Consider the following 27,029-nt stretch of genomic DNA (forward strand, 5'->3'; position numbering starts at 1 on the left):
CAATGCATAATGCAAGTGGTTTCAAGGTATGTCAATGTACTCTCTATTCTTACATGGTACCACATGCATCACTTGCAAATGGCAGAACTAGCAAGCAGGTATACCAAATGAGTAATGATTATCTTAACAACAAATACAGTCAAACGTTGCATAACATCATGCCACTCACATATATGAGAAAACAGTCGACAGAACACAGACAGTGAGATACACATATCCTCTATTACTGTTATGACAGAGCTGTCACTGGCAATTTACATAACGTCCTCCTGAATCCCCTGACAACAGTACTTATCCAATGGACAACATTTCTCCTAACAGTTATCTTCTGATGGATTGGCGCAACAGTAGTGCTTACACTGACACTGCTCATGGTGTCATATCATTTCTCATTTATTAATAATCTTTTGTAACACATTTACTACTGGATAATAGTCTCTAAGTGCGGGACCGGGATTCAAACCTGTGTTACTCTGGGTTGTCTTGCTTCCAAGACAAATGTGTTTGCCCCAAAGCGATCCTCCTGGCCAATTATAGTATCTTAGTAATTTATGTTGCACCTATAACTAATGGCATGTAAACACTGGTTGGAAGGAAAGCCATTTTCATTTGTAGTGGATGCTCAGTGGGTAATTCAACAATAGTGTACGTAACCTGCTCGACCAGGCCCCTTGTCAATTGGAACACACGCCATGAATTCATTGAGATGCAGAGTGTACCTGCCCTTCCAAAATATGGTGGTGATGTGTGTAACAGAACAGCCAAGTATATGATCTCGAATTTGGTGAGGGACCCTTTGATAAACCTCACCAAGCAATGAGATAAAGGTAAATATGGCGTTGCCCATTTCTTTCAAAGACATATGTCATCTTGTCTTGCATAGGCTTGGAATAGGGAAAGAAGCCTGTCCATACATCCTGCTGCATGGTGGCTATGGACACAATTGGCTTTATCTGGCTCATTTGCACACAGACCGCATCCAGCCAAGCACCATGAAGTGTGCCATAGTTGAGTCTCCTGAGTAGACTTTCCCTGAGTGTCTTGATCGCTGGTTTTTCCATCAGGCCAGGAAGTGGTTACCACTGCCACTGCACCTGCAACTCTGTCACTAGAATAAAGGCATCAATTGTGGGAACTCCATGGTCTCTTCAAATGCACCCCTCCATGTGCTACACATTATTGATATGAATTCAAATAACATCTGACATTTTGTTAAATGTGTGCCATCGTTGTAGTTTGACCTTGCTACACAAATGTCAAACACAACCATCAAAATGAAAACCATATTCGGCGTATAAATGCCATCCCGTAGCATATCATTTCCTGGGCACAGTCAACCACTGTGAAATGTGCAAAAGAGCTATATTAACAGGAGACCGTTTCTATGACACAAATGAATTCACATGTTTATATATATACATGAACTTTCCATATGAGTGACATTTCTTTTATGCATGCCCATTCAGTAAACGATCTTAATATGTGTCAATTAAAGTACGTCTAGATAGTTTTCCTTGTGGATTAATCCTCCTCCTATTGTCCTCTAAAACGAAGGATTTGTCCTGCAACATAGAGCTCTTTCAGAACAGACATTAATGGGTATTTCATTTTTCCAATACATTTTGTGAGTGGAAATAAGTATTTCAATGTTCAGAAGATTTGTAAACATGGTTAGAGGGGCTCATAAAAGTGGTAGAACTACAATCAAAGACTTGAATAGAGTTATCATTTTGCAATGTAGACCACTTCCCAATTACACTGGTACTTCTAAAAGTACAATTTCATCATTTGAAGCTGGAAAATTGCTGTCCTCGAATATATTTCCATAGCAGAGTAATGACAGTTGCAAATCAAGGTTTGCAAAATCAAGCTTTTTCCATTAGTATTTTACCATAGTTAACTTTGTTTTGTATATGTAGTATGTTTCTACAGAAGAAATGTGTTCAGGACTTTCAAACTGAATAGCACACATACAAATGCTCCACTTTCTGGTTCCTGGTTTCTTTTAAAAACATGATTCATTGACAATATAACTACTTGCATTTTTAATGCACATACAAGAAAGGATTATCCGATTTTAAAGTACAACAGCACCAGGGAGATACATGTAAATATTATGCAGCTTATTATCGTTGCTTGAGTAGCGCTAACATATCAGTATGCATGTGCTAACATGTTCAAAGGCTGTGGATGCTGAGCCCAAATGCCCAAATCCATACACACTACAACTCTTAGTACAACATGGTTTTCCATGGTATTTCATCAAGGCCAGTTGCTGACCACACACGGAAAGGGCAGGAGCCCCTCTCCCCTCCACCAGACTACTGGAAGCTGCAGGAGCAGCTGATCAACGGATCGGCACATGCTCTCAAATCAGGTTGGAGAACCCGACCCTGCTGTGTATGTAATAACATGCAGCTCGACATTGCTTTTTCTTTGAATCCAGCCTCCACAGTAGCTGAGCGATATTACTTTGAAATGGCCACCAGCTCCGCTTCATCAGCTGTGACTGAGGTTGCCCAGCAACGCTCGTGAATTTCTCCGTGTGTTTCCACCGGCAGGCGGAAGGAGCCGGCTGCAGCCCTTCCGGCTAAGGGCTTCGGCAAAGGGCCTGTTCTACACCTGTAAACCCCCATTTACTGACCACACACGGACAGGCCAGGAGCCCATCTCCCCTCCACCGGACAACTGGAAGCTGCAGGATCAGCTGATCAGCGGATCAGCATAGGCGCCCAAATCAGGTTGGAGAACCCGACCGTGCTGTGTATGTAATAACATGCAGCTCGACATTACTTTTTCTTTGAATGCAGCCTCCACGGTAGCTGAGCGATATTACTTTGAAACGGCCACCGGCTCCGCTTCATCAGCTGCGACCGACGTTTCACCGGCAAGCGGAAGGAGCCAGCTGCAGCCCTTCCGGCTAAGGGCTTTGGCAAAGGGCCTGTTCTGCGCCTGTTAGCGCGCTGGTAGGTGCCACATATCTAAACCCTTAAGATATCCAGGACAAAAAAGTCGGAAACTTCACCTTCACTGGCACCACTTACTCTTACCCACGGACTTCATTTAGCACCCTTCAGCTCCCCACTATCATCTGGTGACCATCCTGAGGATCCCTTCCTGACACCGGCACGCACTATTAGGCGGCTTACCTCGCCTGATGCTGATCCATCTTACCACACTGTCCCTTACTTGTGGATCTCGCCAAGTATTAAAGTGGGTTGCTTGTATTCGGTAATGATTGTTTACATTGTTTATGTCCTCGCAGACCCAATAGTCTATAGGCCTCTAACTCGGCATGCCCATAACGTGTTTACTCTTGTTTGCTTATTGTTGCGTTGACTCGATGTACTAAACAACTTCTTGTGCGCAGCTTCCACTACTGTTGCCCCTAGTCTCACATTCTCGAGCCACGCTGTTCTGACTGCCACACTACATGTATTATTAACTTGCATCAAACATAATTGCTCATATGGTCTTAAGTCTGTTATAGTGCTTTATTCAACGCATTGCTAGCTTTATTTTAGATGTTATTTCTGTACCTAAGCAATTAGTACTACCTTACTGTACTCTTGACCATGATGCAACCTGGCCCCCATTCATAGTGATGTGACCTGCATATGTGTAAGACAACTACTTGTTCCCTGCTTTCACCTCCGCCAGGGCAAAGTATTCCAATGGGCTTGTTACCTGTCATGCCACTTTGCTTTGTTGTTACCATACTGAGCCTATCTTATCAGCCATTACTCGTAACCTATCAGACTTAGCCACTGTGTTATGTCATATTCTTTGCATTTTGTATTGTATTGCTATTACACCCAGCCTATCCAGCATCTGGCATCTCTTTCAGTTTAGTGTTTCTAGCCCACCGGCCACTTTACGTTTGTGTCGCTACCACATTAAGCCTATCCACCACCTAACATCCCGGAGCACGTTGTTCCTTGGTCTAGGACCAGATTCACATATCGCCTATCAGAGCATATCTGCTCAGAGCATATCACTTGCCCTTATTGCTTTAGTACTCAACCCATCTGACACTCTTTAGCCCACCACCACTTACATACCAACTACCTCCCGCTCTGACTCCAGCATAGAGTTGACTATCTAGCCCTCCCATGCCATACGATACCGGATACAGTTATGCTAGGCTGGATACTCTTCATTATGTTCCCTTTCTGCTTTGTCCAAGCTAATACACCCTGCACAAGTAATCACTTCCTTACTCTCAGTAATGGCCTCGCAAGACTGGCTTGCCCGAGACACTACCCAATTCCCTGTCCTACCCCATTCCTCCCACTCACGCCTCCATTCCCACCCAACCTCAACCACTTTCCCAGTCTCAATGCCCGCAGCATGATACGTGAGGGAGAGCCCTCTCCTTCAACTTGCTCAGACGACCTCCTGTCACTCCCTAAACATTTAGCCAACTTCAAAACGTACCCCATCAAAGGGATTGACAGAACGCATCGTCTAAGAGCATGCACCAAAATACTCCACCATAATACTTTACTCAATCCTTTGCCTCCTAAACCACCCAAACCCCTAGACCACTGGAAAAATGAAAAGTTTGTCCCACCCATTGCAGCAAACACCAAAAGAACTCCTCAGGCTGCTTCTTCCCAGATGACTAAGCCTGTCCCATAAAGGATCCCAAACCACCCATCAGCCTTAAAGATGCCCTCATCAATGCCCGATCTATAGGAGCCCATGCTATCAAAATACATGACCTGATCATTGAATTAAATCTGGACCTATTAGTAATTACGGAATCCTGGCTACGTCAAGCCTCAGGGCCACTGTTAGCACTGGCCATCCCACCAGATTACTCCATTCTCAGAACCGACAGAACTATCACCACAGGAGGTGGTGTTGCCATCATTTCCAAGAACAACCTCCAAATGAGTTCAAGTTCCATCGAAATAATTGCAGGGTATGAATGAAAATACCACAATCAATATTGTGGTAATCTATAGAACCCCCAGTACTAACAGCCACCCAGAAATATAAATTCAGCTACTACTCGCGCCCATCATAAAACCTAACACTAAATGTATAATTCTTGGGGACATGAACTTAGAATTCAATGACGACCAAGATCTGAAAGCAGCAGCCCTACGCCTAGCACTTAAAGACATGAATTTCAAACAACTTGTTGATGCACCCACACACAGCAAGGGCAGAACTCTCGATTGGATTCTCACTCTTAATACCAAATTTACCATAGGCCCAATCACCACACTTAACTGGACAGACCATTTCTCATGAGTGATGACCCCTGCCTTCCTAAAACCATAGTAATGGATACCTTTGAAAGCAGGAACCCTCGCAAGCTCACCGTAGAGGACTTTGTCCCGACCCTGAACAAAACACTAGTAACTCATTCAATTGTCGGTAACGATCCCACTGACATTGCCGATTACTACCATAAATGCCTCTCCATCACTATCAATGAAGTATCTCCTATCACAACTAAAACGCGACGTGCCAATAAAAAACCGAATTTCTGGTTTAATGAAGAACTAGTCTCCCTAAGAAGGACTAAACGCTCTCTTGAACATGCGCATAGTAAAAACCCCACCCCTGATTCAGCCAAAGCCTTTAAGGATGCCAACAAAATATGCAAAACAGCCATCATCTCTCACAAAGCCAATTCCTACAACACCCCTATCAGCAACGCAACATCAGACACCAAAGAACTCTTCTCTATCCTTAGAGAACTAGAAAACCCCTAACCAACAGTCACATCTACCAACTCCAGTAAAGAATGGTGTACTAACATACAAGATGAACTTGCCGCCAAAATTGCCTTGCTACAGAACATAATAACTACTAAAAGATTGCTATTAGCAGACAAAACTCCCCCTACCCCTAACCCCCTCCCTACCACTATTGATAACCCCAAATCTTTATTCCATTTCACCCCTGTCACCCAAGAACTAGTGTTCAACACTATCTCTAAGTTAAAAGCCTCCAACTGCAAAGGAGATACAGTCCCAGCTAACCTAGTCATAGCATGTGCCTCCACTTTGACTCCCACTATCACTAAATTTGTCAACTCTTCCTTCAATTCCAACATAGTACCAGTAGGCCTCAAAGAAGCCTGGGTTACCCCACTTCTCAAAAAACCTACACTGGACCCTACTATCCTGACCAATTACCGTCCCATAACCACGGTCCCATTCTTACTCAAAATCATTGACAAATTAGCCTATAATCAAATCCAAGCCCACCCGGAACAGCATCAGCTCCTCGGCACCAGACAATCAGGCTTTAGGCCCAACCATAGCACAGAAACAGCACTCTTGGACCTTAAAATCCAGATGAACGCGATTAGAGGTTCAGGGAAACTATGCATCCTCCTGCTGTTAGATCTCTCTGCAGCATTTGACCTCGTAGACCATGATAAACTATGCACCTCACTTGCTCAGGATTTCAACTTTTCCTGTGATGCCACTACATGGGTGAAATCCTTTTTAGCTGATCGCACTTCCAGAGTGTTCATAGGAAAAGAAGCTGCCAACCCCCTTTCCGTCCCCATCAGGGTGCCCCAAGGAGCATGCCGCTACCCTACTATACTAAACTCCTCTTCTCAGCATTAGACGATATGGGTGTCATTTATACCAATTTTGCGGATGACACTCAGATCCTCATACCACTCACAGGCAACTATGACCAGGATACTGTTACCATCAACAAAATGTATGTCATCATACAGAATTGGATGGCACTAAATAGTCTCTGTCTTAACGACGAGAAGACTGAAGTTCTCATTGTAGGATCCCTAGCCAAAATTGCGGCTCTCCGCCCGGATTACTCTTCTACAAAATCGATACTACCATTATTCCAGTGCTGAAGCAAGTGAAAACGTTAGACGTCCACCTCGATGCTAGTCTCACTATGACCAAGCATATTAACACACTTGCCTCCTCCACAGCTTACACCTCCAAACGTATTGCTCTCAGCCATCAATTCCTGAACCCCTCCAACTGCCTCACGTTGGCCAGGGCCCTAGTATTGTCAAAACTGGACTATTGCAATGTGCTACTATTAGGCACATCCAATACCAACATCACAAAATTGCAACTCTTGCAAAACAAAGTCCTAAGGGCAGCATTAGGAATAAAACAATCGGTCCACATCACTAAGACAAGCAAGGATGTTCACTGGCTTCCCATCAAAGCTAGAATCATCTTCAAAACACTCTGCATCGCGCACAAATGCCTCTCCAAAAAAGGCCCAAAATTCATCAACAACACTCTCCAGTTAAAAGAATCCACCAGATCACTAAGATCCAACAATAACCACCTGCTGGCACCCCCTGTTACAAAACTAGCAGAGCAGGGGGCAGCAGCTTCTTAGTTTTAGCTCCTAAACATCGGAAAACCCTGCCTATCAATATCAAAAAAGAACCCGCCTTCCCAGGTTACAAGAATCTGATAAAAACTTGGTTATTTAACCAATATTAGCATAGGGAGCCCTGCTAATGTAAACACTCCAGTGGAATTGGTAAACCTTGTATGTTGTTCATCCTACTATCATCTGCTATGTACCATGTCGTCACATCTGTTAATAATTTCTGTATTTTGTAATAATGTATGAATAATGCTTAAGCCTTCATGTAACCACGCCGTGATACCCGAGGGTCTGGGCGTGTAACAAATAACTAAAATAAATTAACAAAATAAAATGCAAATGTGCATTTTTGCGAGCTCTCACATCAAATATATCTGTGCACATCTATGTGCATTCAAGAGTTGTATGCACGTTGCACATAACATGTAAATGCCTGTGAAAATAAACACCTGGCAAAGTCACATGGCGAAGTACACATATATGTAAGTTGGAAAACATTCGCCAAACCCACATCATAAAAGCAAGCACATTGGAAATTTAGCACTAAGAGTGCTAAGATACCATAAATCAATCTTCTCTTTTTTTTATTTTGTATTATCAGAATGCTAGCTGCCATAATGTGTTATTGTACTGAAAAAAAAAGATTGAAATGTTTGGTATTATATATAATGGAATTAGCCAGGCGTTATGCAACTAAAATCCATGGGCGAGCCAAATAAGAATGATCATCATCCCTTTTCAACTCATCACCTCAGAGACAGCACAACGTTCATTAAAGTGACAATTGCTAAACTTAACAAGTTCAATAATGCAGAGACGAGGGACACAATTTACAAAACCTACCTTTTACTGAGGTTGAACAGAAAAACATAGATAAAGGTCAGCTAGCATTGACCTTTATGTATCAAGCCACATAGCAACACAATATTTGTATATACATGCGCTGTTACACTTGGACCAATGTTAAAATTAGCTGCATATAGATAGCCACGCCCTTTTCTTCCAGCCATTTCAAATATGAAGTTTGGGAGGCATCGCTGACATTGTTGAAACGCTTAAGGGATTCTTTTTCATCGGATTAATGAGAATTCCAAATCCCACTCTACTAATTTCTGCACTTTCTGCCTCCATTTACATATTGGCACTTAATCCAACGTTACTCAAGAACCACCATATAAACTCCTGCAGGGATACATTTAAGTCCAGCTTCGTTTTTGCATATTCTGCCCATGAATGTCCAAAAGACCACAATTTAGGTTCTGAAGACCACTTAACAACTTCAAATATGGATTGATAGCTAGGATTATAGTTCAAGCTCCCTGTTGTTTCCTCTACTTCAATGCAAGACTAAACAATGGGGTCCCAATAAACCGACCACATTGCACACTACTCATAACATTAAAATTAGTCGCAAAGCCATTTAGGTTGTCTTATAAACAAGTACAACTATTTCCATAAAGCATCCATTTATGAACTTGTTATTTTAAGTGATTTTGAGTTTCAAACCATTCTAATCTACATGTTTTCTGTTATTGCTTTTCTGTATCCATATTTCCTTAACAAAAAACCTATAATCACTTTGTTTAATATCCAAGAGCTGAGGTGCTCCATTCAGTCTCTTTAAAGGTTGGCATGTACAATGATGCAGCTGTTTTGTCAGGAACTGTAGTGACTTACCTTTAAACAAATGATTTGTGTGACAACAGTGGCAATATTCTAAAAAAGTGAATTCTGAGCCCCAATTCACGCATGATTCTAGATCACTGAAGGAAACCGCTCTGTGAAACCCTAACTAATTTACAATCAGCAAACTGATTATTGTAGTTCTTACAAAAGCGAAATGTACTTCTCAAGAGTGTAAAGTATAAAAACATTTCATGTGTTCGCTATATTGTTGTAATATCTCAGTTCTCATTGTTTCTCAGCATTAAGAAGAACAACTTAACTGGAGCCCAGAACTATACATGATTGCCAATCGGCATGATGATGGGTGTGAATATCCTCAGAGCTTATTCTCTCTCCTTCAATAATTGAACTATGTCCTAGTGACAGAAACACTTTGAAACACTTTACCTTTGAGATTCAGCCTATGAAAAATCGCATTTTATACTACATATACTGGAAAGACAGTGTACTTACCCTGTGTAAAATTATAACGTGCAGAAAACCCTGTAGATTGCAGCTCTCCGTCAGCAAAAAACTTAATCCACAGGAACCTGCCACTAGATTTTATAAAAGGTGGTTTTTGCTGCCCACAGTAACGTCCAATAATTGGAGAAAATCCAAAGGGTCCATCTCGAACTTCAATGTGATCAAATTTACACTCCCAAGAATGTTCAATAGAGTACTTGTCATCGAAATGAAGTTCAATACACTGTCTAGGGGCAGCTAGAAAAGAAAAAAAAAACTTTTTTTTTTTACTGTCAGAGAGTCATTTATAATATACTTTTCAGCATGCATTTTTGTGAAATGTTAAACTAGTGAAACAATATGTCATTAATACCCTTCAGAGAATGTACCGGCGCACACGTATTTATGTTCCAACATGGCCTAAATGTGTCAATGTTATTTCAGCAATGATATCAGGGATTAATTTTTCAAAGACAGAGTCAATGCTAGATGTATAGTTCTCCTCGTCTTCACTGGTTCACTTGTAGTAGCTCCAACATTCCATTCGGTGACGGGGGATAGGTCATATTGGAAGCAGGACAATGCACCGCAACACATGGGGGTTGAATCCCGATCCCACGCTTAGAACCCAATCTCTGAATCTCTGGTATTAAGCACGTTATAAAATAGCAATTACGATTATAATCATAATTTACAGATACAAGTTATCATACATCCACTATAAAGATATAACACACATATATATATATATATATATATATATATATATATATATATATAGAGATAGGCACAATTTGAGTTCAGTGAATTCCTATTCAGAAAGGTCACAGAACTGAAATACCTTTGCAACTTTTGCAATTCACAAAATAACTAGAATGAAGGTTGAGGCACGAGGCACGTGTGTAGATTCCCAGTCATCAATGACAAAATAGGACATTCCCTTTCTCTCTACCCTGACATGAACCAGAATGCAAACGATATCATCCTGTGGATCAACTGATTAAATGAAATAATGACCATGAATGTGTACAGTTAATAACACTGCAGTTCCTGGTCAGGGACGTCATTTCACCAAAATGCCAGGGGTAGCGGAAGTGACATCACACGACCCTTGACCACTGATGACATCACAAGAAGTGATGTCATTTGACCCCACCCCGAAGTGATTTCGCGGGAAGCGATGGAACATGACCTTTCACCTGTTGACAAAAAAGGAAGTGGCATCGCATAGCATTGTACACTATGAAAAATATGGTTATATCACTATAATGTGATGTACATTTCATACAAGAATGGATTGCCATATGTATCGTTAAGATCAGTGTGTAAAGGCCCATATTACCAAATTACTGTGAATGCAAGCAGACGTCCATGACCAAATGATAATGATGTGTTATTATATAGCACTTACGCTTATGCGCTTTACGTAAAAGAAATGTACACCCATTATCACCCAACCTGTGTTCGTACCCATTTATCAACCTCAGAAGGACGAAAAGCTGAGTTGAGGCGTTTAAGAACAGACTAACAGGCCGATTAATGGAATAAATGTGCGCCGAAAATCTCTGCGCAAGCGTGCAAAAGCGTGCGAATCGCAGCGCAAGTGCGAAAATCGCAGTGTAAGCGTGCGAAATCCACGCACATCGATTCATGGAAGTCCGTGCGCGTGTAAATTCTGGGATGTGCGCTAAAATTCAGCGTGGCGCACGCGGGCAAACATGTCATCCAAAGGCATGCGCTTCGCGCACAGCGAAAGCGCGGCGCACACAACAAAAGTAGGCGGAATACAGGGCGTAACACGCCAAATGGGGAACAACGCGTGAAAATGTGGGCGTTATGGGGGAAGTACAGGAGGCAAATGCGCTGAACGCCCACACGCGTGCCTGCAACACATATTCATGGAATCGAACAGGGCAAACGCGTGCGCCAAAAAAGACGCGCTAATCCGGAAACACGTACGCCAGCAGGAAGCAGGTATACGCGGACCCGCGCAGCATAAAAGTGCACGCAAACAACAAACAAGCTTAGACGCTACGATGAATATACCGTTCCTCGCAGCAGTGGTCGTGGGATACCACAGGAGGAGGAGGATAGTCAGGGCCATAATTTTTACACCCAGGATCAGCCTTTTTGGGATGCCTGATGACCAGGTGCATGGGAGGTACAGGTTTCCACCTCACATAATACTCGACCTGGTGACTGAGTGGAAAGATGACCTCACATCTCCCACCCTGTGCTCCCAAGCACTGAGCCCCTTGGAAAAGGTGCTCAATGTACTGCACTTCTTGGCCACTGGTTCATTTCAGCGGACAAGTGCCATAGTGGGGGGGGGTGTCACAGGCCACGCAGTCATGCTGCCTGCACCAGGTGTTGGCCATCATGACTGCACGCCCATCAGTCCGCAGGCACATATACCTGCCCAGAACACCTGCAGAAAGGCAGGTGCCGTCCAGCATTTTTACGGGGTGGCACACTTCCCCAAAGTTCTAGGTGCGATTGATTGCATCCATGTGGCTCTACGTCCTCCCAGGGCAACTGAGCACATCTATAGAAACCGCAAGCACTGGCATTCCATCAACGTGCAGGTAGTATGTGATGCCAAGGGAATCATCACCTCAGTATATGACAACCATCCAGGGTCCACCCATGACAGTTTCATCTACAGAATGTCAACCCTAAACCGGGACCTAGAAGCTGGGCGGCATGGCGATACATGGCTACTGGGTGAGTATAATTGCCTCTGCACATGCATGCATGTCAGATACTGAGTAATGTCACAACCCCACTAATGATACCCATCATCACCTCCCCAGGGGACAGTGCCTACCCTCTGAGCACCGACATGATGATGCCAATTCGGAACCCCACCACACCACCCGAGGTAAGATACAACACAGCCCATATTGCAACCCGGGGCATAGTGGAGCGCACATTCGGAGTGCTCAAGTCACGCTTTTGCTCCCTTGACCGCTCTGGTGGGCAGCTGCTATATGCGCCCCCACTAGTGTGCAGGATCATAGTGGCAGCATGTGTCCTGCACTACATTGCAATGCGCCGGGGCCTGCCAGTGAACATGGTGGTGCCCCCACATCCCTAACCACATGCACGCCTGCTGCGCATGGGAGGGGAAAGGGCACGTGGTGAGGCAGCCCGTACGCAGCTGGTGGCTAATTACTTCACCTAAAATCACACCCCTGTGGAGTGCACACAGCCCTGGCACATACCAGCTGACAATCAATGATGATGACATAAGGGACAGTCAACTGTCACAACCATACCAGACTGAGATTGGTCATCCGGAAGGGTTACATTGTGTGCATACCTACCTACCGAAAGACAACCAATGCCGTGTCACAAAAAGACACACATTTATGCTGCATGAATGACTACCCCCTTGCACAATACAACATGAAAAAAGCGCCAAGTCACCCAACCCTACCCATGTCCGCCACCCAACACACCATGGCATGTCATGCAATGTGAAAGCAAACAAAGGAATGCACAACACATGACACAAGTGTCACAAAGTGCACCGTCCCAAATGGAAACAGGCCACAGACAATATGCTCCCAGTAATCAATAACAAACAGCACACATGACCAAATACTTAACAGCAACACAATACAGCAACACAGCATGAAACATTGCCAAAATATGACAGTACAAACTCAAAGTAGTGCAGGTCTTACAACCTGAATAATTCAGCACATCCACCCCTTCCAACTGCAGAGTGTTGCTGTCAGGCAAATGTGTCAGTGTACTGCATACAACATGAACTGCATCTGCAAATGAGACGGCCTTGTGAAGACATGAAGAAGGTACCTGCGAATAAGGAGAAATACATGGATGCACAAGCACATATAAATACACCATGCAGTGTTCAATACAAAAACAAACCCCACTAGGGATGTCCACACAGTTATGACTACAGACGGCCCACACAGCTCATGGGAGACCAATGTCACAATGTGTAAGTCACTGTCACTTGGTCACACCCTTTGCAAGCCCATAGAAACTGGAAGCAGGAGGGGTGTGTGTGTCAGAAACCCAAGCATCTAACCCAAACACAGGACAAGCCTGCATGTGCCCAGCCGGAATACACAGTGGATGCCCACGGGAGCCACACAAGGCAACACACTGTAAAACAAACAAAAAAAGAAAATTAAAAATCAAAAATGGCCATGTGGAGGCGAGGGGGGAGGGAGGGCACCCAGGAGGTTTGAGGACAGGGTGCACACCAACAGCCACCTGCGTGGATGTTTTGCGAGAAAAAAAAATACCTCCATGGGCTCATGGCCTGCACGGCTACACTAGTGTGGGAGGAGTGCTGCTATCGCTCTCATCATCCTCTGCTGCTGCATCAGGAGGTGGTGAAGCTCTGGGAGGCAGTGCACGCAAAGCCCTGGTATGGTCCTCCAAGGCAGCAAGCATGTGGGTGTGGAAGGTCTCATTCTGGAGGATGATAGTACAGAGATCCCCATGCAGCACCTGACGGGTTGCTGCATTTCTGCATGCATGGCCTCCCTTGATGCCCGGATCTCCTCCCGAGTTGCCTGAAGCTCAGTTGAGAGCGAATGTGTGAGCTGCTCCAGCTGCTGTTCTCACCTTAAATTTCGGGAAGCCTCAAGTTCACCCAGAGTCTCCCTGAGGTTATGGAGTTCTACCCTCAGGGCTTCCCTGTGGCCGTGTGACTCTATAGATATGGCTTTGCGCAGAGTCTCCAGTGCCGCCCGTCGGTCCCTATTGGATGCCAACATGTCTTCCCTGTGTGATTGGCAAATGGAGTCTGTTGCCTGCTGTTGTTGCCCCATCTGCCTTTCAGGGGGGAGAATGGAAGTGACCACCCTCTCCATTGCCTGAGCCATCATTTCAACAGATGCTCCCTGTTGGGCTGCTATACTGTAAATGGAGTTTTCCCATACACTATTGCCCTGTGGCGTACAGCCACTGTGTCGGCGGGCACCACACCTGTTCGGGGCAAGGCGATCTTCACCTTGCTGTGCTGGCAATGCCTGAGGCTGCAGGACTGCATTCCCCCTCTGATCTGCTGACCCAGGAACAGGAACAGATATTGTGGAGTGTGACCCTGCATCCGTAACCACCAAAGGAGGATTTACCAACACTGACATCCCCATAGAGGGTTCTACTCCTGGTGCAGGAGGGTTGGACAGAACAGAATCCCTGCCAGAAACACTCACCTGTGACTGCACATAAGTCTCTGAATAGAGGTCTGGGGATGTACACACAGAGACACCCCTGGACAGTATGGTCTGCAGTAAGATTGGGTTTTCACCCACCACCACACCACGTCCCCCACTGGTGCCCGGTCGTGCCTGAGATTCCTCCTGGGTCTGCACCATCTCCTCAACCTCAACAGCATCAAGTGCGTCATCACCTGCAAAAACATGAAAGACAAAAAATGGAAACAGGCATGAGCACCATAGCACACACATAGGCCTGACAAGCCAGAGATCTAGTACATGATTTACACATGTCCCACATGACTATAACCCTGGCATGCGTGCACTGTCAATGAGTTGGAAGGGGAGACAAAAAGCAGACACTGAGGACACCAAGATGGAAAAGCAACACATTTGCTGCATGCTGGGTAGCACTGGCATCACACATTAGCCTATGAGTGGCATGTCCACTACATATACATGACACATGCCAGCACACAGATGGCATGTAGCATAGCCATGGTACATTTGACAAGTACAGCCATATGTCAGTGAATGAGTACTGTCACCCATCCATGTGAGATGGACATGATGAGATGAAAAATGCTACATAGTGTGACAAAATACGCATGTGCCACACACTGCAACACATCCAGTGTACAATAATACAGTGATGGCAGGCAGATGTACACATCAATGGTTGGTCACTTCAACATGATAGGAAACAACTATCATGTACCACATTCTTGCAGGCCCCAAAAATTAATGTGAGCAGGCCAATACTCAATCAGCCTGAATGGTCTAATCATTCACATAACAAGGTAACACATGTGGGCCAATGTGGGGTGTAATCAATGACAGAAGCATGTCACATATGTGGCATTAGGGCTGATAAATGCGTTGCAAAAATGGGAGAATTGAAACAATCAGCCTGAATGAACCCTGAAAAAGTCTGAACAATGTTGTTGCAAGATGACAGTTCAAGGGCAACTGCAGTAATGTTATGCTAATTGGCTACTGTGGGCAGAAGGGATACTGTCATACCCAAATTCAAGGCAGTGAATGTTTTGGAGGAAGCACATGGGTGACCCATACCACTCAGGAGTACACACCCTCACCTGGCACTCAATCAGAACCCGTCACCCTAAAAACATACACATGGATTACACACACATGCATGGGCACTCACCGGACAATGTGTCGTAATCTGGTAGGTCTCCCACGCCTTGTATCTGTTCCTCTGTGACGAAGGTTCCAGCAACAGGCTCATGTTCAGTGAGTTGGTTGTCCTCTGGTGGAGACCCACCACCAGTCACCAGAGTAGAGGCATGATTTGAGGCCAGCTTGTTCTTTGCTCTGCGTTTCAGGTCATTCCACCGCTTATAGCAATCATCAGCTGTGCGCCTCACAAATCCAAGGGCACTAATGATGTCCGCGATGGTCTGCCAGTGTGCCTTACGTTGACCAGGTGTGGTCTTGCACCCTGCAGTCACCACCATTTCGCGGCTATGTGCCGACACATAGGCCACAAGTGCATCAAGTTCGGCGTCATTAAAGCTAGGCTTCCTTGACGTTCCGGAGTGTGTAGCCGTGTCTGGGGTCTCAGCCTGTAGTGCCAGAGCACCCTTCTTCCTCTTTTTCAAAGGTGGTGCGGATCCTGAGTGGCTTACGCCACTTTGGCCAGTAGGGGCAGAAGCGCCGGCGGACTGGGTACTAGGAGTGTGCGAATGCACAATGACCATAGGTCTTGGTGCAGGCATTGGCTGCAGGGTGATGTTGGCAGGGCCAACATCGGTTTGATGGACCTGGACCGACACTGTTCCGGCTGGGAGACTCAGAGCTGGGGTGGATAGAGCTGCAGCTGCCCCTGCAGCCTCCCCACCCTGCCTACTCGGGGAAGCAGATGACATTGCTGCCCCGGATCCACGTGGCCTGGTGACAGCAACTTGCACCGCCACACGTGGCTTAGACTTGCTGACCTGGAAGTCAGCCTGGGAGTCATCCTGTGCCGGTTCAGGTGCCAAAATGGGCTGGTCCAACAAGGGCTGAGCTGGGATGGTGTCAGCTACGTTTCCCACAACCGGAGGGGGGGCATGGGTGTCCCTGATTGGTCCTCCACATACAGGGGTCTAGGGGCACCCTGCAAATCCTGGCCATGTCCCCTACTGCGCCCACCACGGCCACCTTTTGGGGGTCGGCCACCTTTGCCTCCCTTACCGCTTGGTTGCCTGCCAACCATGGCACTGATGTTGTTGTGCGTATGGGAGCAGCAGTAAACAATTGTCCTGGGCAATTGGGGGTTAAAGGGGTAGGGTACTATATGGAATTCGTACCCTAGTGCTCTAGCAAGGCTGTCTGTGACCCCTGAGGGAAGATGGCGGGTCACGCAATGCACAGGCACCCCGAAAACAAAAATGAACATGCACGCAACCCCTCGTAGACCACGTGCGTGGTAAAATGAACCCGCACTACACTGTGGAACCCAGAAACACAAAAATAAGCGTACGCATAATACACGCAGCCTACACTGACCTCTGAAGCGGTACGCGACACACGGGGCAAGCACAGTTGGTAAATACGTGCGCGATTCACCGTATGCCTGGAAAAATAACGTGAAAAAGACATGCGTGTGCGCGTTGGCAACACCCCCGCCAAAAGAAGAATTGTACACTGTCTGAGGAAACAGGACAAAAGAAGAAGTGAACGCTGTTTGAGGAAACAGGCCAAAATAAGAATTGAACGCTGTCACAGGGAGTACGAACTTGAACCGCTGCGAAGTAATCGCGTGTGAACCGACTAGAAGTACAAAATTCACCCACTCGCTCTCCACGAAAAGCACGTACAAGAAAATGGCATCCTACATGTACCTTTTCAACCGGCCCACATGTACAATGTCACTTACGCGTGTACGCGCTAAGGCCCTTTCCTCCAATTACACGAGCTGACACTCGGACGTGCAGTTTTTGCATGTGTACAATGAACATGCACCCGTGTTGAGGGAAACGCCGTTGCGCGTCACGTCACAGATGCGCTTATGCGCTAAAGGGCCTTTGGTCCAATGAATTTGCGTACCTGCTGTGTCTTCACGTGCTGATTCACTATCCATCCGTCACGAGGGAAACACCCGCGCGCATAACGTCACAGACGTGCTTACACGCTAATGGCCTTTCCTCGAATTACACGCTGACGTGCAATTTTCTTCACGTGCCAAATCACTCCGTATCAAGCTGGCCACGCGACAACACACGGAAGACCACGCTCCTGCCCAGAAGGCTGAATTACTGCCCCCAAGAACCTCAAGCACGCTCCCACCTGCCATCTTCTGCTGCCTGTCTGCCTGCTGCCCACGTGCTTTGCTATTTGCTGCCTGCACGTCAGCCAGGGGTGCAGTTGCTGTGACCAGCCCTGCTGGAACTGAAGACTCCCGACTGGGATACCATCGCTCCACAGCCCAGCCCCAGGACCCAGTTGCCCACCCACACCTGCCTCTGGGGTTGCCATGTTGGGCACAACACCATCTGGCACCACTGGCAACCCCCAGCCAGAGAGGCAGAGGGCCACCAGCTTCAGTGCCAGGGAAGTTGGTCTCTGGGTGGAGCAAGTCCTGGGGCAGTTTGATGCCATCTTTGGAAGTTTGCGCGCCGACAATGAAGGACGGACCAGGATCTGGATGGACATTGTGACTGCCATCAACAAGGAGGGGGTGGCAGTCCGCAACATCAAACATGTCTGGAAGCGCTGGGAGGACTTCAGGTCCAGGACCCTCGACAAGGCCCAGCGCCTCTTGAAGGCAGTGGATGCCAAGGGGGCGCCGGGGCCATCTGTCAAACCACCAAATGAGGGTCCTGGAATGCATGCGCCCAGCACTCCACGTCCAGGTCCTTGAGAGGCCGACCCATCTGGAGTCGATCAGTAAGTGTACATGCATACTGATTGGACGCTGTGCGTGTTGTGGTGTGCCAGTAGTGTGGAGGTTATACATGTGTTTCTGTAGGGCCGTGTATGGATGTGTATGTACAGGGGCGTGAGGCTGACACATGTGATTGTGAGTCCTCTCATGTGTGAGACACATGGATGGTGTATGTGTTGGTAAGCATGAAGGCCAAATGCAGGTGTGGAAGCACACAAGTTTGCATTGCTGTGTATGCACGTTGGCATGGTTGTGTTGTCACACATGGATGTGTATCTGCACTGTGTGCATGTGTGTGTATTTGACAAGTGTGCAACTGTGATGCAACAGGGATGCATGTGGCATTGACATGTAGAAAGCTGAATGCCAGATGTGACATGGATGGCGATCTCATCACTGTGACAGTTGGTGGACATGTACACATGCATGTAAGTGTGTTGGTGTGTCTGCTTGTGTTGTGCACTCCCCGTGTTTCATGTGACTTCAGGCTCACCTTTGGATGCTGATGCTGTTGTACGGGTATGGATGGTGCTGCCTGGTGCAATATTACTGTGGAATTGCTCATGTGTGTGAGTAGAAATGACATGTGTGTTAGGGAGTGTGATGCCATGTCTGAAGTTTGACACTGCCACTCATCTACAACTGTCATGTGTGTATCAGTACCTGATGCCTATGTTCTATCTCTCCCTGTCTGCAGTGTCAACTGATGAAGAGGGCGGAGAGAGTGCTGTGGAGCAAAGGGGCTGGGATCGCACCACCAGCCGGAGACGCAAGGCCCGGCTCCACTCCCAGATTGTCATCTCTTCGGGGAGTGAGGAGTCTGGTGCCGCGTCCCAGGCTGCAGCTGCCAAGGGTAGGTTGAAGAGGCAGAGGTTGGAGATGGACTCCTCGACAGCAGAAGGGGCAGCTGAGACCCCACAGGGTCCGACGGAGGAAAATGGCATGGAGTCATCCAGGTTGGTGGGGGGTTTGGAGGAGGAGGAGGCCTTGGAAGGGTCACACACGGGGTCTGGAGGTGGGGATTCCACTGGTGCTAGTGGTGCAGTGCAAGGGCAGGGCAAGGAGGCAGCACAGGCTGCCGCGGAGGTGCCTGTGTGTAATCCTGTCCCTGATCCTGTGACTGCATCATCCGGCACCAGCAGGGATGCCTACGTCCAGACCCGTTTTCAGGGAGGGGATGGGCGCACAACAACTGGCCTTCCTCTCCCTGCGGACGTGGCTATCCTGGACCGGGTTGAGCCTGTCCTGGCTGGGATAGCGCTGCGTCAACGGGGCATGCGAGGTGACCTGCAGTGTTTTCGTGAAGACACTGCATGTCATCTCAGATGCATCTTTGACTGCGTTGACCTACTGAGACGGGTCACCAGTGCTGGATTCCTCTGTGTGCTGGACCTTCTTGTGACCCCCTCCACACCTGAACCACCTACGCGCCAGTCGTCCTCCATGCCATCTTCCCACCCATGTATCACCTGGGTACCCTGTGGAGCTGCCTCTGACCCAGCGGCCAGGCTGGTGGAGGACACATCCCTGGCACAGTCGGGAGTCGGACGTCCAGCATGGGTGGCCACCACGACAACTGCACCCCAGCCAGATTAGGACGTGCAGGCAGCAAGAGCCAGGGCGCAGGCACAACAGCAGCAGCAACATGGTGGGAGCAATGATGGCTCGGGGCCTCAACATCAGAGGGGCAGGCATCGGCCAGAGGGCAGGAGGACCCAGGATTACAAGTGTCTTCCGTGTGGCTAAGGTTGGGCCACGCCATAGATGCGGAGCGGCAGCGGGTGCAAGAGGCACGGCTCACAATGGTCAGGGCGGAAAACTCCATGCAGAGTGCACTGAGGCGGGCCGAGTGTCTCGAGACAATTCGCAGGGAGTTGGAGGTCAACATGTCATCGTCCCTGCGAACCCTCAGTGCCATGGAAGAGGACCGCCTCCAGGACATTGAGCGGGAGTTCGATGATGCCCTGGCCCGGGACATCAATAAGTGAGCCGTCGGACTAGCCCGCTGCCATTGTAAATAGTTAGTTAGTTAGTGTTAGGTTTCATTTTTTTTTTCATTTGTTTTGGGGCGCTTGGACAATACCCCACATTTTTGTATATAGTTCTTCATTAGTTAGTGTATTTTTGTAGGTTTCATTTGGACAGTTGGGCTCATGGACCCAGGATTTCATCCTTGTAAATAGTTGGATTTGTCAGCATTTTCTTTTTTGATTTTTCCATGGAGCAATGGATTTTCCTTTTTCATTTCTGTTTGGATTTGCTTTGTTGGAGGGAGACTTTGGAGACATTTTTGATTTCATATATTTTGGATTCTGATTTCCTTTTTTTATCATTATGTGACATTCTTCATTGTTTTCCTTATGTCCATTGTTTGGTGTTTAAATTTGTTTCTCCACATTTTTTGTCCAATACATTTTTTCCCGTACTTCAATGTGTGGTATTCTCTCATTGGTTTCATGCATGTCACGATGTGGGTTTTCACATTCACTGGCACCCATTGTGTGTGTGTGACGGACATGTGTTGATGTACATACATGCCATTTGGGTTGTTACATGTAATGGCCATTTCAATGTGGGGTGTATGTTATGTTTGGTTGGTTATTTGGTCTGGGGTGGCATGTGGTGGGATTTGGGTGGCCATGAGGGCCATGATTGTGGGTCATGTTGACGTGTTGGGGGGGACATGAGTGGGGGCCTGCTGGCAGGTGCCCTTCACTGCTGGGTGGGTAGGTAGGTGGATGGGGGACATGAGTGGGGGCCTGCTGGTAGGTGCCCTTCACTGCTCGGTGGGTGGGTGGGGGGACATGAGTTGGGGCCGGCTGGCAGGTGCCCTTCACTGCTGGGTGGGTGGGTGGGGGTACATGATTGGGGGGCCTGCTGGCAGATGCCCTTCACTGCTGGGTGGGTGGGTGGGGGGACATGTGTAGGGGCCTGCTGGCAGGTGCCCTTCACTGCTGTGTGGGTGGGTGGGTGGGTGGGGGGACATGAGTGGGAGCCTGCTGGCAGGTGCCCTTCACTGCTGGGTGGGTGAGTGGGTGGGGGGACATGAGTCAGTGCTCACTTGTGCATGGTGACATGTGGGCTGGCTGGGGAGCTTCGCCAGGGTTGATGGGCTGCCTGTGGGGCATGGCCAGGGGTGCAGTGTTTTCCCCTGTGTTGTGGTCTGCCTGCAGGCCCTGGGGAGGGGTGTGAGGGCACACCTGAGAGGACACACACTGCCATTTCGTTTGGGCACCGCAGAAATACACGTGCCCCGCTCGCACAGGGCGTACCGCGTGTGAAACTCCCTGCGAAACCCAGAAATACATGTGCCCTGCTCGCACAGCGCCTACCACGTGTGAAACTCCCTGCAAACCCCAGTAATACACGTGCCCCGCTCGCACAGGGCCTACAGCGTGTGAAACTCCCCGCCACCCCAGTAATACACGTGCCCCGCTTGCCCAAGGCCTATTGCGTGTGAAACTTCCCGTGAACCCCAGTAATACACGTGCCCCGCTCGCACAAGGCCTACCGCGTGTGAAACTTCCCGCGAACCCCAGTAATACACATACCCCGCTCGCACAGGGCCTACAGCATGTGAAACTCCCCGCGAACCCCAGAAATACATGTGCCCCGCTCGCACTGGGCCTACCACGTGTGAAACTTCCCACGAACCCCAGTAATACACGTGCCCCACTCGCACAGGGCCTACCGCATGTGAAACTCCCCGCCAACCACAGTAATACATGTACCCCGCTCGCGCTAGGCCTATCGCATGTGAAACTTCCCGCAAATGAGTGGGGTACGTGTATTCCGAGGGGTGCACAGGGAGTTTTACATGCGTTTTTGTGGTTGGGGGGGCTGTATGCTGGTCCACTGGCCTGTGTGCCATGTACTGGATTTGTGCGCTGTTCATGGCACACGGGGCGGGGTTGGTGGCGTAACTGGCACTGCTGCAGGGTCGCTACGCCACTCTGCGCCACAGCTGATTAGGGATGTTAAAATCCATGAATACGCTTGCACCGAAATGTGTTTTGGCGCACACGGCTGGCGCAGACTGTCGCACGCGCACACTGTGCGCCAGCCGCGTGTGCCACTTGTGCGCTGAATTCTATGAATTACCCCCTGAATCAGTGACTCACTCCCTGAAGTGTGCCTGAAATAAACCTTTAATGAGTCTAGCAATTATTGTATATAATTCCACAAAGACACATTTTTTGGCATTCCTATTCTTTCTTATTTAGTTTCATTGCTGAAAGTGTTAGACTTGTGGCACTCCTGTTCTTATTTTTCTTCTTTTATTAAGGGGTCTGAACAAGAAGCTAGCCACTTCAGAATTAAAGAGCCACATGGTGCTGGCCAAAGCACAGGAGCTTGCATTTAAAAAAAAGAATAATAATAATAATATATAATATATTTTTTTTATTAGAGGTATCAAGTGAGACCACAGAGGTCGCAAGGGAGACCACAGAGGTCGCACTTCCGACCTCTGGCGACCCCCAAATGTCGTCCCTGTTCCTGGTACGCATTCATACCTCTGGAAAGTAAAGCAGATATTGTTGTACTCAGACTGCTACTTTTAGGTTTTTTTTTATGCTATACGTTTGAATCATGGCTGGCTTTTATAGTGTTTCGAAAATTATCAAAATTATGTGGTTAATGTTGTGATATTTTTCAATAAAGTGCATGGTTTAATGAAACCCCTGTGCTCCTTATATATAACTTAAATATATGTTTGGTTTATAGCAGAGGAATTAATGGTCGTCTTGAATTGCAGTGTTTCTTCTAATCAGTTGGTTGAAACCTTAGCATTGTTTATGTGGTTTACAGCGGCCACCACTGAAGTACATCTCTATTTATTGCTGCCCTCTGGCAGACATGCTCCGAATATTCACGCCACTCATTGCACGCCGCTCAAATAATGTTATCATTTGGAATTAGGAAGAAGCTTTGTTTGACACTGTTGTGTAACATGTGAGGTGAAATCTGTGCAATATGTCGGCTGTATTAGGGTTTGAAATTGAGTGTCAATTCAATGAACATGTAGGCGATGTGGTGGAAGAGAAGCAAGTGGTAATGCAAATGGCAAAGGGGGGAAGAAGAGAGAACCCCTAAAGTGTCTCAGATATACCTGCAAATGGCATTTAGTGAATGACAGAGAATTCCCTGTGATGAATAAAGAGTGCTCAAATTACAGAAGGTTTGGGCACATTGCCATAGCCTGCAAGTGGAAAGAAACAAAGATCAGCTACATTGAAGATGACGGTTGTGCAAGCTTTGATAAAGAATGTGACGATGGTAGGCCCACGGTCGAGGAATGTTATGATGCTAGGCCCACGGTCGAAACTGTGAGCAGTTCAAAGGGGAGAAGAGAGAAACAAAACTCTGTCAAACGAATAGATGGCAACGATACCCGTATGATGGCAGATTCAGGCTCCAATCTCATCATTCTGCCAATTCAGACCTACAAAGACATGGTTGGCAGTCAAAAAGTAGAAGTTAGAAGAACCAAACATAGACCCACAGTCTTGGAAGAGTGTCAGTAGGCCTGTTGGGTCACATCAATGCAACCATTGACTTCAAGGGTGGACAGACGACAATCAGAGTTTATTTCTCTGAGGGAGGTCCGGCAGTTTTGGGGTGGGATGACCAGCACAAACTGAATATAAAACTAGATCCCAGCATTGTTGATCAAATACGATCGATCGCAACAGGAGGAACATCAGGACTGAAGGATCTGTTTCCAGTGCTGTTCTCAGAAGCCTCAGGGAAAATAATAAACTATGTTCACAAAATCAGGCTGAAGCAAAATGCTGTTCCGGTCAAGCATAAAGTGAGCCTGGTACCGGCAACCATAAGAGAGGCGTTGCAACCCGGTTGAAGAAGATGGCCAGAGAAGGAACCATTCAGACAGTAGAATCCTCTGAATGGTTGAGCCCAGTGCTACTGATTATGAAACAACACTCCACCAATATCTGAGTGTGCATAGACCTGTGCAGCCTAACCCTATCCCTCACAGTACTGCCAGGGATGTGGTAGCGGCTCATCGACTGACCCTGAAGGCAGTCACTAATGTGTCACCACTCCAGTTGTTGAGAGGGAGGAGGGCCACATCCATCCTAGTTCCCCCATAGTTATCCAAGGTGAGGCAAGATGACAGGGTCAACATCAAGGAGACAGTATGGAGAATCAGAGAATACAGAAAGAGAAGGACCAGATGAAGACACAAGTGATGCTCGCAGGGCACCTCTAAGAACAGAGGTCAATGAAGAAGATTATGTAAAAATAAAGTTACCACACAAGGATCCAATGACAGGGTCAAAGTACAGCCAGCCAATGGAAGTGGTCCGCAAAGGCATCAACCACGTATCCAGAGAGGATGGAGGAAAGTGTAAACTTGGAGAGTTGCAGTGTTTAAGAAGAGGACTGACCTGTGACAGAACCCATCCCGGAAGATCCAGAAACACACAGAGAACAGGAGATCGAGAGAGGAGAATGCCAGGAAGAGAACTATTCCTGAGAGAGCACACAGGGAGAAAGAGAAAGATGAAATGAAGAAGTCATCACATCACAGGCTAGGGGCAGTGAGGAAGGGACTGAGACCATTTCTTTCAAACCATCACCCTCTGAGACTCACCCCCAACGCGAGAGGAGAAGACCCACAAGGTACCAGGACTTTGTGATGGAGTAGTGCCAGGCTGCTCAACAACAAGAGGTATGTGGAGGCGTGGCCTCACAAGATCTTGGCATGTGAGATCTTGTGGGACTAAATGCGGGTGATGCGTGGGGAGGCGTGTGAAAGTTAGAACTAACAGACTGAGGGGAAGATCAGATGCTAGCCGGTGCTCCTCCCTTGCCAGAGGCCTAAGCTCGTTGGACAGTGAAACCCCCCCAGCACTGGTAACAGAGACTAAGCTGGGGCCAGCCACTTGCAGTGAAGTAACTGCAAGACGACCTTGCCTGGACTCATATTACCTTACTGGTTAGCATATGCTTCTTCACAGTACCTGCATAATGAACCCCTTTCCTACAATCAATATCTGGTGCCATACTTCATTCAAGGCCAATACACTTTGCTTATTCAATTGATATCAAATGTCCATGAGTAGTGGGTATGGTATGGACCTTAAGAATGCATCCTACCAAGACTTATTTTGGTCTGACCTAACAAAAAGTATTAGTTAGTTCCGCCATGGTTTGGATAGACTACATACTTCAACCAGCCTATCATTTGCCTTGCCCTTTCTCTGCTTTCTTTTCTTTTTTATTTATTTTATTGTTATTACATTTGTTACTCGCCCAAACCCTTATGTATCACGGCGAGGTTACAGACAGCTTGAAAATGCATACATTGAGTGGGCCGGTATGGTGCGGTTATATTGGCAAACGATGCATGATACAGAAATAGAGGGATACAGTAGCAGTTGTTAACATCAAACAAAACATGTACAAAGGAGAAGGCAAAACTAATTAATAATACATATTTACAAGGTGTTGAACTAGCTTTGTTATTGGTATTGGTTAAATAACCAGGTTTTCAGCAGCTTTTTGAAGCTCAGAAGGGTTTCCTGATTTTTGATTGTGAGTGGAAGAGAATTCCAATGTTTAGGGGCTAGGTGTTGAAAACTAGAGCCCGCTACTACTCTAGTATTATTTAATCATAGTAAAATTAGCAGTGACTGGTTGTTGGATCTTAAGGGTCTGGTATTCAGTTTTCTGGATATTACCTGTTTAAGGTAAATGGGAGCATTTTCATGGAGGCATTTGAAGGTAATGCATAATGATTTGAAAATAACTCTGGCTTTGATGGGTAGCCAGTGGTGTTCTCTTCTGGTTTTGGATATGTGATCCGATTTTCTTATTCCTAGGGCAGCACTCAATGCTTGCTTTGTATCAGCTGCAATTTGTTGAGGTTAGTAGTGGTGGTGCCTAGGAGTAGTACATTGCAATAGACGAGTCTTCATAGAATCAATGCCCTAGCCAGCGTGAGGCAGTTGGTGGGTGTCAAAAATTGGGGGCTGAGGGAGATGAGTTTTGAGGTGTAGGAGGTGGAGGATGAGAGTGTGCTGATGTGTTTGGTTAGGGAGAGCTTAGAATCCAGATATACTCCTTGGGTTTTAGCATGTTGGAGTACTGGAATTATGGTGCCGTCTATGTTGATGGAAGAGTAGTCGGGATGAAGAGTGTTTATTTTAGGCTGGGAGCCCACAATGAGTATCTCTGTATTGTCATTGTTGAGGCAAATACTGTTTAAGGCCATCCAGTTTTGGATTATGGAATACATTTTGTTTATGGTCAATGTATCTTGGATGTAGTTCCCTGATGGTGGGATGAGGATCTGGCTGTCATCAGCAAAATGTGTGTAGATGACACCAATATCGTCCAAACCTTCATTATTTGTACTCCAAACATGCACATCTTTATACCTGGTATTGCTCCAAGACATCACTCTATTCTTGGTGCTGTGCACCACTTCTGTT

At 46.9% G+C, this 27,029-nt stretch overlaps 1 protein-coding gene across 5 annotated transcripts in view; it reads right to left on the reverse strand.

The window, feature by feature from the left end:
- The window catches only part of NETO1 (neuropilin and tolloid like 1), a 1,259,189-nt gene that overhangs the window by 1,173,059 nt on the left and 59,101 nt on the right, over positions 1-27,029 (reverse strand). For all 5 annotated transcript variants that reach the window (XM_069620705.1, XM_069620706.1, XM_069620704.1 and 2 more), the window contains exon 4: positions 9,490-9,738. In XM_069620705.1, coding sequence (XP_069476806.1) covers positions 9,490-9,738 — 249 coding nt within the window. The remainder of the gene's footprint in view (positions 1-9,489; positions 9,739-27,029) is intronic.

Source organism: Ambystoma mexicanum, chromosome 5q (assembly GCF_040938575.1).
Source record: "Ambystoma mexicanum isolate Mex_15411 chromosome 5q, UKY_AmexF1_1, whole genome shotgun sequence".
In the NCBI taxonomy this organism is placed as follows: domain Eukaryota; kingdom Metazoa; phylum Chordata; class Amphibia; order Caudata; family Ambystomatidae; genus Ambystoma; species Ambystoma mexicanum.